General features: G+C 33.0%; 1 protein-coding gene across 5 annotated transcripts in view; it reads left to right on the top strand.

Annotated features, from left to right (window-relative positions):
• Phf20l1 (PHD finger protein 20 like 1) overlaps positions 1-17,994 on the top strand; it is a 99,792-nt gene that overhangs the window by 36,656 nt on the left and 45,142 nt on the right. For 3 of the 5 annotated variants that reach the window (XM_042699998.1, XM_042699997.1, XM_042699995.1), the window contains 6 exons: positions 1,225-1,313; positions 1,528-1,605; positions 7,210-7,423; positions 7,987-8,112; positions 13,825-13,907; positions 17,317-17,569. In XM_042699998.1, coding sequence (XP_042555932.1) covers positions 1,225-1,313; positions 1,528-1,605; positions 7,210-7,423; positions 7,987-8,112; positions 13,825-13,907; positions 17,317-17,569 — 843 coding nt within the window. Of the gene's footprint in view, positions 1-1,224; positions 1,314-1,527; positions 1,606-7,209; positions 7,424-7,986; positions 8,113-13,824; positions 15,904-17,316; positions 17,570-17,994 lie in introns of those variants that run through there. The other 2 variants (XM_042699999.1, XM_042700000.1) reach the window with 2 other exon arrangements.

Here is a 17,994-nt window from a genome sequence, read left to right on the forward strand (position 1 = left end):
CCCAGGGAAGAATGCGGAGTCATCACAGTGGAGGAGACAGCATGAGCAAAGGTAGGGGAATGAAGGCCTGGACAAGCACAGTGACATTGTTAGCATTCTGGTTTCCTCTGGAGTGCTGTCTGGAGGAAGGAGCAGGATTGACAGTTACAGGAAAGATGATAGTGCAAAGTATATGTACAACTTGACATTCTCAAAAGTTATCCATTTGTCCTTAAATCATTAATATTCGCGCTCATTTGTTACTTTTTAGGTGAAGATCTTTGTGATATTTAGCAGTATCCTTTGAAAGCTATGAAATTTATGAAATATATTTTAATTCAAATTATAGTGAAAAAATCTAGGCACATATATGCAATAATTTTTTTTTGTCATTTACAACTAAGTAACAATGATCACATTTTTTGTTTAGACTTTTGTAAAGATAAAACCAGGAAGTAGGTACTTCCTGAATTAGTACTCTGTTTATATTTTGAATATTGTAGAAAAACATTTGAATTTCCTAAGGCTAAAGTCTACATACCTGTGTCTAATAATTTTATATTGCTAGCATAGGATCTATAACAGAAAGTGAAGCTTGAAACTAGGATGAATTAGTAAGAAAATCATGGCTGGCTACACAAATCTGGCAGTGCCATTATGTTGTGTTGTTGCCTAGTTGAATGCCATCAAATGCAGTTTTTAGCTTTTCTTAAATTCCTTTTGTTTTGCATGGAAGTTGTTAATCTCTTAATTAGTAAATGGCTTTCTACTTTAAAACTAGGAATCAACCTTATTTGTTCATTATCTGTTATCTGACTGTCATCTACCTGTATCTGTAAATTTAATTCTATTCCCAAAAGAAAAGTCTTTTCCTACATATTCCATTTATCAGCTCTACCTGTTATTATAAAAGATATTTTCAAAGGAGCCAATGGTCATTTATATAAAAATAACTTTTTGTAAATATTTTGACATATATATTAAACAGTAAACTACTATGAAAAGATTTAAAATACTTAGTAAACATGTTACATGCAATTAACTTACCTTACCTTTTTAAAGGGCAGTATTAGTTGAGTTGTTTTTGGAAAGAGAGAAAATGTACACATAAATGTAGTAGAGTCTTCATGCAGCCATGTAGTCATAGAGCATTTATTCATATCATGTCACTACTTGTTAGTTTCCAGGTGTTGCTATAAAAAGTTACAAGATATTTTCTGATGATTCTGACTGCTCCTTTTCCAGGAACATTCACAGTGCAGTTTTATGATGGAGTAATCCGTTGTTTAAAAAGAATGCACATTAAAGCCATGCCTGAGGATGCTAAGGGACAGGTAAGAATGTTCAGTATTCCTGGCTACTCAAAGGGAATGGTAACTGATCAACATCTATGCATATATTTTTAAAGTGAACTAATTGTAGGGTTATGTGCTGATAGCCCCAAATAGCAGCAAGAAAAGCTTAGAATGTAAAATAAATTATACACTTGATTTTTGCTTCTTTGGTTTTAGACCTGCTAAAGTTATAGGTCACTAGTTTCTGTTCCAGGTGAAATCCCAGCATCCACTAAGCTGGTGTTGTCCTATCGACCCAGCTGGATCGTGTAACCAGTCTATGGGAAGTGAGGTAAGTGCCTTTTGCTTTTCCACAAAATTTTTGTTTTATTTTCTCTGGTATAGAGTATTATTTAGAGAGTTCATTTTTAATATGAAATTTTATATTGAGTTTCTTATCTTCTGCTTTCTTTCTACAAATCACATTCATCCTCTTTAAAAGGCGCTTACCTGACACTCTGTAGGCTGTTTCAAGTAGGGCTCTCTGAGTCACATGACAGAAGCAGTGTATTACATACTTGGCACTGCATAAAGCAAGAATGAATGGTAAGCATTTTGAAGGAGAGTCTGGGATGAAGTTGAAATTATGATTCCACTTGTGATTGTGTTTCCTGACATACAGAAAAGAAAGGTGCCATTAGAAACTTACAGTATTTTCTTTTATGTTCTGCTGTTATTTGGGATTTTCAGCACCTGGACCTACAATTAATTTTAAGAACTTGAAAGTCATCTATGAAATTGTGTGATGTGGAAAACTGTTACATACCTGTTCACTAGTGTGTAGCAAAACTGTGTTAGAATCACTGGTCAGTTTCAGTTAGGTGTGATTATATTATAGTCTTCTATTAAATAGGTAGTATCTCATTTTAAATAATTCTTTTCTAAACAACTCTTCTGAGAGGTGAGATTGTTTTCAATTACCTGGTTTTTAAATGTTTAATTATGAAATCAGCCAAGCAACTACATGTTAATTAATATTTAGATGTGATTTAAAAGAAAAATGCTTTTGCTCAGGAAATTACTTTGTGTCTTCCTGCATATATAAATATATTTTAAGTGCTAAATGTTTTGCTTTCTTGGTTACTGCATAGAAAGATTGGTTAAAATGTTGGGAACATAGTTGCATATCTGTTTAAATAAAAGTCTTATTAAGTATTTTAAGTTTGCTTTGAAACTATGATTTTTGTGTTCTGATTACTCATATCAAAAATGGCTAAAATTACAGGCTAGAGAAACTGATTTGATATTTTAAATGTTTATTGTAAGTACTTTAGTTATACCATGACATATGTTAACATTAAAGTCAATGCCAAGATGTAAAACTTTGGAAAGAATATTTGGGAAGCAGTATATTTCAGTTATTCATTTTTCTTCATAACTAAATAATAAACTTATAAGAACTGTTAATTAATTTTTAAAAATCAACAAGTTGTTAAAATCAATTTTTTTTCTTATTTTCACCTAGGATATATGCCAAATTGGATAAAGTTAAGACAGTGATATATTGAATATTATTTTTCTGGACTTTGACTAGTTTGAGAAATATTTTAAAAAGACAGGAAGTAAAATTAGCCAAGAATCACATATCAATAAATTAGCTAAGAATCATACACCAAATCATACTAGGGTAAACAAATAAATGCCATATGGAATTCTCTTCCCTAGACCTCGTATATGATTTGTGTTAAATAAAACAATAACAATATTAAGCTAAGGAATGATGGCTCATGCTTCTACTCTTTACTCAGAAGGCTAAGATCTCCGAATCTGGTTGAAGCCAGATCAGATGAGTCTCTTTATTTTCAATTAGCCAGAAAAATCTAGAAGTGGCTCAAATGGTAGAATGCCAGCCATGAGCAAAAAAGAAGAGCAAAAAGACAAGTCTTAGAGTTCAAGCCTCAGTACCACTGTGCACGCACACGCACACACACACACACATTTTTGTGTGAACCTCCAGATTAATTAATATTCTTAGCCTGCATAAAAAGCCTTAATGTTATTACTAAGTGAACTAATCGATTGCTACTGGTGAACTTCTGCTTGTATTTAAAGATTAACTTGAAGGACTAAGGGCAAGACAAATTGTAGAGTGCTTGCCTAGTTAGCAGAAGGCTCTGAGTTCAATCCTACATGCTAGCAAAAACAAAACGAAGCAAAACAAAATCTTTGCCTAGATTTGCCTCCACTCTCAATCCTGCTGCTTCAGCTTCCTACATATCTGGTGTTACAAGTGTGCACAATATGCTTACCTTAAAGAACTTTTTATAATACTTTGAATAAATTGTAAGCTATTGTTCTTGCATTATATTTGTAGACATTTTTCTCAACGAGGAAGATATTAACGTAGACATGTTGACTCAAAAGTTAGGATCTCCTCTCTCATCCACTCCTCTCTTACATAATTTTGAATGATGATATAATTCCCATGAAGCTGACATTTTACAGGGTGAAGATTGGTTTCTCTAAGGAGATACTTTCTTAATGTTATTTTTGAACTTCCATCCTAATAAAAGACAACAGAAATAATTATAGGGTGAGAGATGGAATCATTTACTTTACACTTAAATCTTATACCTTCTATTCCTTTTTCCCCTGTGAATGTGTGCTAATGTAAAATTTACATCGACACAGAATAGTGTCCCCTGCTGTTTACAAGACATTTTATGTATATATTGTCTTACTGGATTTTTTTGTAGCAGTTCTTTCAAAGTTAAGGCTATTTTTATTTTACAGTTAAGAATTGAAAGACCAGTTTGTAATTTTACTTAGCCAGTATGTACAAAGTAACTTCTTGAACTCATATCTTCTGATGTCAAACACAGTGCTCTTTTTTTTAGTGTATTTATTGTGCTATCTATGGAGTATGTGCAATGTGTAATTAGTAGTTTTTTTAATTCATAGAAAGATTCACAGTTATTTTTGACAGTGATTCTTTTCTATGTAAAAAAATTCAAGAGAATAATAAAAATCTGTATAATTACACTGCTGTCATTCATATACTGCATGATTAACAAATTGTATACTCAAAAAGCATTTTTAATTTTTTTGTTATGAATGTTGGAATGATTCCTTTTTTTTTCTTTCTTCCAGTTGTATCTCTTGGAGGTAGAAAACAGCATGGAATGGAAATTACTTTTGTCCCATGATGTTCTGCTACTTTTTTCTTTTCTTTGTGCTGGTACTTTGTGCTGGTACTCTTTGTACTGGGGCTTTAACTCAGGGCTTGGTCACTGTCCTCGAGCTTTTTTTCTCAAGGCTAGTATGCTACCACTTGAGCCACAGGTCCACTTGTAGCTTTTCGGTAGTTCATTGGAGATAGTCTCATGTACTTTCTGCCTGGATTGGCTTCAAAGCATGATCATCAGATCTCAGTCTCCTTAGTAGCTAAAATGACAGGCATGAACTACTGGCACTGAACAGATGTTCCACTTTTATAATTCTTTAAATACATGCCTTATACCATCAATACTTTGCTTGCATAGTTGTAGTTATTCTTTTTTTCTTAGTTGGTTTCTCTTCCTCATTTTTCTTCTTCTTTAGTTGTACTTGCTTTTACCTTACTACTTGAATGTTATTCTCAAGGCTCAGCTTATCCATAGGCTTTTGGGTGCTTTATCCTTCACTTTGAGAATCTTCCATTACTCATCTACATTCCTGAACAGACTGAGTACCATACCTTTGTTTAATGTTTTTGAAATCATGCTTTCTCCTTTCTTGCTAGCTAACCATTAGCTAGCAAATACTACTTTCTTAGCTAGCAAAACCTGCTTATGTTCAGGGGAAAACTTTTCTACCATTGCCTCTAAAGCCTCCCACTAGTCTTTTTCTTCAGTCAAAAATTAATCTTTTCATTGTTCCATAGTGTTTTGTTTATTCCTTTAGTATATTATGATCACACTCTCTTATGGATAATTTTATTTTCCTGGCTAATTTTTCTTTTTTTCTTTTTTCTTTTTTTGGGTCCAGTCGTGGGGCCTGAACTCTGGGCCTGGGCGCTGTCCCTTTGCTCTTCAGCTCAAGGTTAGCGCTCTACCACTTGAGCCACAGCGCCACTTTTGGCTTTTTTCTTTTTGCTATGTGATGCTGAGGAATTGAACCCAGGGACTCAGGAATGCAAGGGAAGTGCTCTACCACTGAGCCACCTTCCCAGCCCTCCTGGCTAATTTTTCTTATGGGCAGGACCAGCCCCTCCCCTCTCTAGTTGTCTGTTGAATATTTAGCATAGTACCTGTTTTATATAGTGGAATACTCAATAGAAAGTCAATGAATAAGTGTATTAGTTGCCCTCATATATTTTTAGTTCATTTCAATCATGGACAGAGAGAAGGCACGTGTGTGTGTGTGTGTGTGTGTGTGTGTGTGTGTGTGTGTGTGTGTGTGTGTGTGTGTGTGTGTGTGTGTGTGTGTGTGTGTGTGTGTGTGTGTGTGTGTGTGTTGGTATTGGGGTTTGAACTGAAGGTTCTATCCTTTAGGGTCAGTTCTATCCTTTAGGGTTTTTGTTCAAGGCTGGCATTCTACCACTTGATTCACAGCTCCGCTGTCAGCTTTTGGTGGTTAATTGGAGATGAGTCTGATGGATTTTACTGCTGGTGCTGACTATGACTATCAGACCTCAGCCTCCTGAGTAGCTAGGATTACATACATGAGCTACCATCACCTAGCTTATTTGTTTTGGGTTGTTGTTGTGGCTGTTCTTGTTGGTTTTGTGCCTGTACTAGGGCTTGAACTCAGGGCTTGAGTCCTGACTCTTTTTTTCCTCAAAGTTAATGTAATACCACTCTGTTCTGACCTTTTCTTGGTAATTAAGATAAAGAGTCTGGGGGTTTTCTGCTGATCTAACATCAAACCGCCATCCTCAGATCTTAGTGTCTTGAGTAGCTAGAGTTACAGGCATGAGCCACAGTCACCTAGCTGATTTGTTTTTAATAGTCTATGTATGTTCGCTGTGTGTCTTTGAGACTGAATTATTGTCAGCTTGCAATCCTTATTGCTTAATTCTGTTAATAAATAATGCTTATATCTATGAATGTGACCCATGGAATTCATTTGATGAAAAATTGTTTTCAGTTGATTGGCTGAGTAATATATTATACATCTTGAATAACTAAGTTAGTCTATTTGATGGAGCTTAGTAGCCCCAGTGCAATATTAACTCTGTAAAATCTTATAACTAGTTGTTTAAAAAATTTAATAGAAATCAATGCAAAAAATTAATACTTTTTCAAAACTTATTTACAGAATTTTTTTTTTTGCCAGTCCTAGGGCTTGAACTCAGGGCCTGGGTGCTGTCCCCGATGTACACAAGGCTAGCGCTCTACCACTTGAGCCACAGCACCACTTCTGGCTTTTACTGAGTAGTTTACTAGAGATAACAGTCTCACAGACTTTACTGACCAGCCTGGCTTTGAACCATGATCCTCAGATCTCAGCCTTCTGAATAGCTAGGATTACAGGTGTGAGCCACTGGCACGTGGCTTCTACATACTTTTTTAATAAGGAAAAATAATATAATCAGTAGGAATACATTTCTTTCAATCTTTTTAAGGTTATAATAAGAGTTTTCTTCCTCTTTTGTGGCCCATTTTATTATTAAAAGAAACATAATGCAGCTTTTAAGGTAGAATGAGATGTAGTATGCTAGATTTTCTCTATGTTTTCTTAGTTACTTGCGAATGCATCAAGAAAATGTTATTCAATATTTCCCTATTTTATAGATTTTTTACAACCCATCTAACCTATTAGGTTATTAAATTTAATAATCTTTGATGATCTGCCATGTAAACATAGGAAACAACTTTAAAGATGTGACATATTTCTATTCATGAGTGTAACTACATTTAGATTGTTTGTGTGTTTTTTTTAATACTTTACATTTTGTGTTTTTTTTCCTTTGGAGGATTGGATAGCTTTAGTAAAAGCAGCTGCTGCAGCCGCAGCCAAGAATAAAACAGGGACTAAACCTCGAACCAGTGCTAACAGCAATAAAGATAAAGAGAAAGATGAGAGAAAGTGGCTTAAAGTACCTTCAAAGAAGGATGAAACTTCAACTTGTATAGCCACACCTGAAGTTGAGAAGAAGGAAGATCTGCCTACATCTAGTGAAACATTTGGTATAGAATACATTTTTTTGTTTTCCTTCCTAATGAAACTGGTGAACTGAAGTAGTGATTAAGTTGAATCCTAAGGTTCTATCTAATTTTGAACTTAAAATTGTTAGGCTTTTTCCTCCTATCATAATAGGATGGATGACTTAAAAATACTTTGTATCTCTGAAGATTAAGTTTTATTTAGTTCAGTACTGGGCATTATGTACTTTCAATATTCTTGAGTAGAAATAAATTGAAAGCATTGATTTGAGACTTCTTGATTAGTAGGATTTTTTTTCAGGTGTTTTATTAGTTTTTTTAACTTTTCCTATATTTTCATATATATATATTTCAGTGTGCTATAATGGAAGAAGTAATTTTCTTCTGCTCTTCTTCCTTGCAGAATGACTTTAGTAGGATTTTTTTTTCTGGTATATCAATGTGGAGGGATTTGTTTTTTAAAGTTGTAAACAAGCATCTGTTATAAAATAATCAAAAGATTTTTTTTTTACCACTTTGCTGTTTTTAACTGTGTTTTAATTTTGGATTCTAGATAAACTCTCATATATGTGTTCTGTTAAAAGTAGGACTTCATGTAGAGAGCGTTCCAAAGATGGTCTTTCCACAGCCAGAGAGTGTATTATCAAACAAGAGGAAAAATAATCAAGGCAACTCATTTCAGGCAAAGAGAGCTCGACTTAACAAGATTACTGGTAATCTACAATGATTCTTTTTGGGGAGACTGGAGGGTTTCATTTTAGACTGGATTGTTTCTAATAAAGTAAAATGCATCTTTTGGTTCCATGTAATGGACTGCTTATTAAGAAAGACAGTTACTTTCTGGTTCTTTAAAGTAAATGTCTTTCAGCACTACCACCTCTGTCTGCTGTAAAATGTCAATCACGAAGTGTGTTCTGTCCCTACCTCACAGGGATGTTGTGAGGATTGAAAAGCTCAAGTGCCTCAAAATTCTATAGTTTTTAAATGATTGTTGTAGGAATAGTTTTTAAAAGAAACTGGTTCTCTGCCTTTGTCAACCTATGGTTGAGATTTTAGATATTTTTATTTGAACATTCTTATTAACCAGGCTTACTTAAATATGGAAACTACTTGAGAGGAAATGGTTTAAAAAGGTAGATATCTGAGTTAAATTTAGTTCCTGAGTCACTTAATTTCTACTAAAATACTTCTGTAGTTTATCATTATTATCATTCTTCTACCATTATCTTTAGATTATACTCTAGATTTGGGGCATATTTCTCTGTACCTTCTTTTTTTTTCTTTTTTTTCCCCTATGCCTTCTTGTAATGAAGGGTGTAGCAATGGTGGGATGATTGAAAATATGGACAGGCCTAGCACGTTACACAAGAAGGGATTGAAGTATTAGACTTAGAGCAGATCATATCATTTCCTGTTGCTTCTAGATCCTATTCAGAATAATGTTTAAAACAAATTGTGAACAAATTTTAATATTTTGAGTATTTGTTAAAGTGCACTTTGAGTATTCTAATTATTCCATTCTATATTCTTTTTTAAGGACAAATGCCTTTTAGTGTATTGGTCTAATAAAGCTATCTAAACCTCTGTTGCCATTTATTTAAATACTTTGAAGTTTAGTTTCATTGTCAGATGTAGGAATAAACATAATTACAAGGTTTGACCATTTACTGAAAGAGGAAGTCAACCAGAAGATGACCCTGGAGCTGAGGGTATTAGAGCCACTCATCTTGTAGTGTTTATCTGATCGTCATTTCTTTCATAAGCTGAAACTATTTGGTCTCTTCCATTTGCCTACATTATTTTCATGCCTTTCTCTGAAAGTGATATATTTAATCCAAGATAAGTATTTCAAATCTTTTCACTATTAAATCTTTTTTATAAACTGTTAGCCTTTGAGAAAAAACAAGATATTTTTAAAATAATTGTTCTGATCATAACCTGAGACTTCAGTTTTGACTTAAAATGTGAACCCCATTGCTACGTGCAGGGCAAAAGAGGAATATTACACAAAGATTAATAAAGAAAACTATTGAAGAATTCAAGATGGAGGAAGATGGAGGTGATACTGTCATAATACATCTGCCCCTTCTTCATCGTGGTTTTTCTTTTAATCATATAACCTGATTTCAGTCATAGTCAGTATATTCTCATGCCTTCTTCTACATGCTTTCCTGGGAGGTCCAAGCTCAACATTAAAAGAAGTAAAAAAAAAAAAAGAAGATGAAAACAGCTGAGGCTATAGTGGTGCATTTGTCTCTGCATGCATGTTCTTGGAGAGGCAGTAGTAGGGAAAAACTCCATTTTTCCCTGTGCATCAACTTAACAATCCTAAGTTACTTAGCAACACTATGTGCCTTGTGTGGAAGGACTTTCTCTTCACTTGCCCTTGGGTATCTCAAATGTGATGATTTGGCAGCAAGAAGAGAGCATAAGATTATGAATGTAAAGCCATGATGGTCTTTTACCTTTACTTACTCAGAAGATCTAAATGTGTGATACTTCTTTTAGTAGTTTGTGTCTCCTGCACTTTTTATTTCAGATTACAAATATGACATGCAAAAGGACAATAGATACTGTACGATTGTCCTCAATAGTTGAAACCTGGGCTTCTGTTCAAGAAATTTAACTTGTGCCCATGAAAAATAATATAAAATAGCTATTTTTGTCAGCACTGTAGTATATTTTAATATTTGCAATCTTACCTATGTGTGTCTTTTTGTCCCTTTCCTTCTGGAAATAATGTGGCTAAAATTACAAGTAGCTTGCTCTGACACACTTTCTCTATTTCACTTAATATTTAAATTACTTCCAGCTGAAGTTAGGTAGATGATCACTGGATATGTTTTATTTTGTATTTATTCACTCTCTCCCTTCCCCATAAACATATACTACAACAATTCTAAACCTGATATCTGTACAGAATAATGCCAGTGTTTTCAAATACATAGAAGTTGGAAAGGTATTTGCATAACACGTGTTATTCCAGTGACTACTTAAATATTCTTTACTGCTTATTGTTATTTACATATTGCCTTAAAATCCACATTTTTACAAAGATAATCAGTTAGTCTATAACTTTAGAACAAAGTTGCAGGTAAACTGAGTTTTAGTAGATCCAAAATTGTTTATAGGGTGGAAGAGAAGAGAATAATTATTACAATGATTAGTTCTAATTGTTTCTAGGCACTCCTGGAAGTTCCAGGAGTTTATTCAGTTAAAGATATAGATATATATTTTATTATTATTACTTTTATTTTTTGTCCATCATGGGGCTTGAACTCTGGGCTTGAGCACTGTCCCTGTACTCTTCAGCTCAAGGCAAGCTTTCTACCGCTTGAACCACAGTTCCACTTCCATCAATTAAAGATGTTTTTTAAAAAATTTGTGAAGCTGGACACTGGTGGCTTACGCCTTGTAATCCTAGCTACTCAGGAAGCCGAGATCTGAGGATCATGATTCAAAGCCAGCCCAGGCAGGAAAGTCTGTGAGACTCTTACTCCAATTAACCATTCAAAAAACCAGAAGTGATGCAGTGGCTCAAGTGGTAGAGCACTATACTTGAGCTGAAGAGCTGAGAGACAGCGTTCAGGCCCAGTGTTCAAGCCCCATGAGCGACAAAAAAATATTTTTTTTGAATTACCATGATTTAAATTGACTGGGAATATGTTGTTGACACTAATATCAAGGATACTTGATCTTGATCCCAGCAAAAGGATTTTGTGTTAAAATACATGCATGAAAAGTAGACCAACAATTTAACCTGTAGATTTGAGTGCTCCTTTTTCTATTACGATAAGCTCTGGCCTCTATTTCTGTTGTCAAAAAGAGTAAGATTGCACATTTTATAATGAAATAGACTGCTCTGAAGCTGTGACTTTGCTTATGGGTAGGTGTTAGAACTCTTACTCAGTGTTTCATTTCTTACAATTGTACAATATATATTAGGAAGGAAATCTAGAAGAAGGCCTGTAGTAATTTGCTGATAATTAGCAAGTATTTACTAACAAAATTAAAATTTTATTTGTTTTCATTACTTCTCATTTACTGTGGATATTACATTTCTTCTTAAAATGGTACCAACTTAACAGATTTTGGGCTGCCTTTTACAGCAGAAATAGAGTTCTCTCTTCAAGTGCATGTTTTTATTGTTTGTCCCCTTTTGTCGCTTATGCTTGATAAGTTTAAGTTATTACAGATATAAAGCATATAAAATTTGTCATGCTTTATAAAAATTTAATTTTAAGTAGTGTTTTCTGAAGTTTCCCTTTTGGTTCTTACAATTTATAACTCTTAAATTGTAATGAATATAAAACATGAAATCTTATCATTCATGCTTTTTATAATTTAATTTTATATAGTTTTTCTTAAGTTTCCTATTACTTTCTTGTGAGTACATTACAAAGGTATAATTTTCCTTCCTAAACTATTAAATTGGGATAGCTTTTAACGAATTAAAAGATGGCTCTGTAATGTTTTAATGAAATTTACAGGTTATGGATGAATCATTTGGTTTTAAATCTTGCAACACTTTTTAAATTTGCAGGTTATGTTTCATTAAATTTGTTGATCAATGTTAAAAAGTATACCACCTGTAGAAATAGTACCGAAGATATAATTAGTGTATTGAATAGCAAATGTATTTCCTGTTCTAATAGCCCTTAGAAATATAACCAAAACTCAATTCCTTAGAAAAGATGGACTTCATCTCTAATGGTCTATTTTCTCTCCCTCTATCCCCTTCCCTTCCCTAACCTTCTCTTCCCTACCCTTCCTTAACCTTCCTATCCCCTTTCCTCTCCCCTCCCCTCCCCTCCCCTCCTTCCTTCCTTCTCTCTTTCTCTACTTTTAAATTTTAGAAAATTAGCTGGACAAGAAAAACTTAGTGAGTGAATGTGCTTTTAAATATTAAATATCCTATGCAGCATCGTTTTTTGCTCCTGTAAAACATAATTATGTTTGAATTTATTATTTAAAATGTTTTATACACTTGTTTTAGCCAGGTGCCAGTGGCTCACGCCTGTAATCCTTATTTACTCAGGAGGCTGAGACCTAAAGGATCACAGTTGGAAGCCAACCTGGGTGGAAAAGTCTGTGAGATTCTTATCTCCGATTAAACAGCAAAATACTGGACTGGAAGCATGGTTCAAGTGGTAGAGCAACCAGCTGTAAGCAAAAAAAAAATCGAGGGAGTGTTCGAGGCCCTTAGTTCACACTCTGATATTGGAAAAAACAAAACTAAAGTTTGAATACCATTTTCCCATTTAAATGTGCATTTTATGGGATATGGGACAGGAACAGAATATGTAGACTGTTATCTCAGTCTGAGCCTATTTCCAGGTCTAATACCAGACAGTGATGTATCAAACTCATTTCTGTCTGTTGTTAAAACAGGAACCCTAAGTATTGAACTTTCCAGTACAGCAAAAGTATCTTTTGCCTAATGCAACATTTGGCCCCAGTACTACTCTTGAGAGTATGGTTTTGATATGTGTATTCCCATCTAGATGACTTAATATATTTGGCGTAGTTATAAAAGGCAAGACACATAGCCTGTTGTAGCTCTATGTTGTGTATTATTCATGAGAGCCTTTTTTTCTCCTAGGCAGTAATGTTGTAGATATCTTTAGCTATAAAGGTGGTATAAAAATGCTGTAGTAAGCTTATTCTTAAGTTGTTATTAGTTTTTAAATATGCTTTCTCTTGTGCAAAGGTTTTACATGGCCAGATGATTTTTTTGGTTACCCTTTATAAGTGGCCATAACAAAAATAAATAATTGTTATTATATAAATATAAACCTGGTTTCATTGGAAGTACAGACTGAGCAAAAATTTTTAGCTACAAAAATACTATTAATTTATTAGAGCAGAGTTTTGATGATATGGGAAATTGTAACTATTTTAAAGGAAATATTATGACTTATAAAGTTGGGAATAAAAATTTGAACATCATCATCTAGAATGAAGTTATAATTAAAATATTCTAAGCAGAATTCATACATAAAATGAATCCATTCATATTCTTGGATTTTTTTTTTGAAAATACTAAACGTAAACATATAAGGCTTAGGATTAAAGAATATAAATGAAATTTAAAACTGGGATAATGTTTGAGCTAATGATACCACAAAACTAACTTACTTTGTAAACAGTAGTGATCTTGATTTGAACTTAGAAGCCATGAGATTTAAAATTGTCATGGACTGTGTGTTTAAAAATCTTAAAATGTAGTATTTCATACACATACACATAAATTTTGATTTAGTCCCTTAATGTATTAAGGGTATTGGTATTTTTGAAAAGTAAGCATTTATAGTTGTTTCTTACATATTAACTGGGTGAGCACAACTGCTAAAATTATTGAGACATTAATTAGGATGAGATCAATTTTTTTTCTAATAAGGCATTTCTGTACAATTTTTCTCAAGGTTTGTTGGCATCCAAAGCTGTTGGGGTGGATGGTGCTGAAAAAAAAGAAGACTACAATGAAACAGCTCCAATGCTGGAGCAGGTATGAAATGGTAGCATTTGATTTATTCAAGGTTCCTTCCCACTGGAATGATCACCGAACTGTAGTATCCATGTAATTGAAATTGCCCTTTAAATCAGATATGGCTGTAGGATGCTTATTCATGGATGGTATATTTTTAGCTGCCTTCTCCATGGTATCCAGATAAGCTATAGATTTCATTAGCATTTATTTTCAATAGACTGGCATTAAAGTCTTTGTCTCTAAAATTTGAAAGCCTGGAGACAGGCATCCCAGGGTATAAGCTTCCAGCTGGACACCTTTAAACTAGCTTACAAAAAGACCCTTACACAAATACTTTTCATTTGTGATTTAAAGCAGGGTTTTTTGGCATTGAATAAAGCTTCTTTTGTAAGAAGTTTCTTTTATATTGTAACAATTGGTGTTGTTTGACTATGTGTTTTATGAATTGATCAATGAGCCATACATTTTTGCTAGGATGTATATTTTAATAACTACAATAAAAAGAGAGTTTAAAATACTATAAAGGGTCTGTCTTAAACCACCTAATAGAGGAATTTAAAAATGAAGGTTTGCAGTTGCTAGGTTTTGCCTTGGCTACCTTCGGATTCCCCTAATACCTGTACATAACAAACTGCATGCTTTTACATTCTCTAAGGGCTTCACTTCTTAGACACTGTAAGACTATAAGAATACAGTAATAGCCATAACTGGATTTCCTTGGTTCTCCTGTTTTAAAATCTGAGCCTTAATGTAGTTTTAATATCTCCTTTTTGTATTTTAATTTTCTTTATTAGTAGCCTAATAAAGAAGACTTTAAAATGGGTATTTTTTGCTCTTCTCTTTATGTATTTTAAAGAATAGTCCAAATTTAAATGATACTGTATTGAGGTTTTCAGTGTTACTTTTGGCCTGATTTAATAACAGTACATTGGTTTGATGCTTCCGTTATTTTGTATTAAATCAGTTGTCAGTTGATGACTCATATCTTTGGATTTTCTGTGATCATCAATCAGTTAAATATTTTTCCCATTTGTCAGTATACCAGCCAAATTTAAATCACTTTTTTACTGTATATTATCATATTCAGTGTCCCAGATATAAAAATATTTTGTACTTTCACTGCTGTCACAGTATTCTCAAAATGAATATATCAGGGACTTGGGTAATAAAATGTTTCTGGAAAATTCATTACAATGTCAATATTTTATTACACACAATCCTGTAAGGCAAATGTGGTTATTACGTATGGAAGCTAGTATAGAGACTAATACCTACTTCAGAGAAATTGAGTTAGAAAAAGAAAGGAAAGTCAAGCAATTTGGTTATTTGTATTTGCATAATTAAGAGTTTTTGAGAGTCCTTGCCAGTTTTGTAACAGAGACCAATAATCATTCATGAAAACTTTGTAAACTATTTAAAATTTTACGGAACATCCTACTGTGTTCCCTCAGTTTTTGTTATTCAGGTTGGTTTCAATGTGAAAATGTTTTGTAACTAAACTCTTAATTTTTATGCTATATGTTAGCCCTACTTCAGAGTTAAAAAAAAAACAAGTTAATTACATCTCAGTTGTTATCAACAATAGACCTAAAGGAGAAGCATTGATTGTCACTAATTTCTGTTGCTCTAATGAGTTAAAATGTCACTCTTGACATAGATTGATAACAGGCCTATAGCCAAAAGTTAACTGTGCTAATGGATTTATTTTACTTATAATTTTTACAAGATCAAACTCTGTGGTCTTGAACCCCATTCTCAGATTATTAATTATAGATTATTGTATTAGGGAAATGTCATGTTATATTTACTTTTGGATAAAACTTGCATTTGATGCATAATAATTCAGTAAGTTTTTAAAGTGTTAATTTGTCCTTGTTTAGAAGTTAAGCACCTTATCAAGATACTAATTTAAGTTTTAAAATTTTGTTTTATAACTTTGTAACTCAAGAGTAATGGATGCTGTAGTGATGTCTTTCACTTATGTGAAGATGAACAATAAAATTGTTTATTTACACGTAATGGCTCTAATTACTTTTCTGGCAACACCTTTTATGATAGCTTAGGAATACTTTGCACTTATAGAGTACTTTTCAAATGACAAATCCCTCTTATGCACATGTATAATGAGTAAATTCAAGAATAGAAAAAGTGAGAAACACAGGGGACACCTGACCCAGGCCTTTTATAAATGGTATGTCCAGCCTGCATCTGTACAGCATTTACTGGAGTCCTACTCAATACCAAATATGCACTTTTTATCTCTACCAAAATGTGAGGATCTTTATTGGGAACAGAACTATTAATTTTACCTCAACGATGTTTTTCTATATTCTAGAAGATTATAGACAGTTTAGTCATTCCTCAAAACATATAGAAGGAAAAGGTTTCTTGGGGACAGCTATGTTGTTCATAGTTTTGGCCATTTGACTCTTTACAGTGGCTTATCATAGTATAGATTTTTGGAAATGTATATCATGGTTTGTTCTCAAATACATATATCACAGAAATACAATCTAGACTTTCCTACATGATAGCTTTCAAACAATCCTATGTGACTATTTCTGTTGTTTTTTAATAGTAGATACATTCACACATATTTTTACATATAGGGAATTTTACTGGCAAGCAAATGAAAATATTCTATATGAAAGAACTGACAAAAGTTCTAATTTTTTTTTGAAAGTATCAGTTGGCAGGAAGAAGGTAAAAATCTCTCATCTAAGAATGCGACGTATTTTGTTTTAAAATCCGATGTTTTAACTTACACTTTATCTCTTTGGTTTTGTTTTTTTTAGTTTTTCTGTTGTTGCTTGTTTTGTATTGTTTTTTAGTCTTTTAACTCTATTGCTGGTGGCTCTGATTTCATGATGCATTATGCTTATGAAACGCCAGCTTTCAGCACTAAAATGAGTTAAAGATAATGTTTCATTAATTTGGTCATTGTTTTTTCCTGTTGAAACCTTTCTTTAAAGAGAAACTGTCTGCTTACACCTTCACATTCAATTTGAGATTATAAATCATCTCTAAAATCAAAAGTTTAATATATTTCTCTAGTGTTCTAACGCATGAAAATGCTTTAATCAGTGTTCTTTGCAAACTATAATCAGTGTTTTTGCAATTGTGCTTCCAAAAGAAGTATATTTCAATTACATACTAAAAATATTTGTCCAGTAAGACAATTTTTTTATGTTCTGAGAACATGATGAAAAATTTAAACTGAAAGTTGACAGTATCCCTTTAAAGACAGCCTTTTCAATTTTTTAGTTAATAATTTGTGGGGTTCTTTTGGTTTTTCATTTGTAATAGAAATGTTATATGTTGCTTAACAATGTTTTTGGGTACTAAAGTTACTTAACAATCAAATAGAATACAAGAACAAAAATGAAGAAACCAAAATAAAAATATCAATTTTTTATTATTCATTCAGGCGATTTCACCTAAACCTCAAAGTCAGAAAAAAAATGAAGCTGACATTAGCAGTTCTGCCAACACTCAGAAACCTGCACTGTTATCCTCAACTTTGTCTTCAGGGAAGGCTCGCAGCAAGAAATGCAAACATGAATCTGGAGATTCTTCTGGGTGTATAAAATCCCCTAAATCACCACTTTCCCCAGAATTAATACAAGTCGAGGATTTGCCGCTTGTATCTCAGCTTTCTTCTTCAGTGATAAATAAAACTAGTGAGCACAGATTTTTAAAAAATAGTTACTTATTCTATAAGATACATTAAAAACTTTGATTGTAGTTATATTGTATTTTTATGAAGTTGCTTTTTGAAAATTCAAATTTAAGAGAATATGTAGAGGAGGCTTAAAGCTACTTCAGGGACAAGAATCATAGATATTTCTTACTGATTTATTTGTTGAGAAATTAGCTGGTAGAGAAACCTTATCATTCAATATCACAAATTCCAGTGTAGTTGGACTTCTCAAGTAATAATGCAAGCTTAATGAGAGGCCTGATTCATTACAAAAAACAATAAACAAACAAATCCCCCTAAAACCCAAGAGATAGAAAGGCCTGGGGTAGATATTTGCACTTAGCTTTTTAACACTATTCCAATGATTACATAATCATTATTCTCATTGACTAACCCTCTGCAGTT

Source organism: Dipodomys spectabilis, unplaced genomic scaffold, assembly GCF_019054845.1.
Source record: "Dipodomys spectabilis isolate Male_0828 unplaced genomic scaffold, ASM1905484v1 ptg000264l, whole genome shotgun sequence".
Classification (NCBI taxonomy): Eukaryota; Metazoa; Chordata; class Mammalia; order Rodentia; family Heteromyidae; genus Dipodomys; species Dipodomys spectabilis.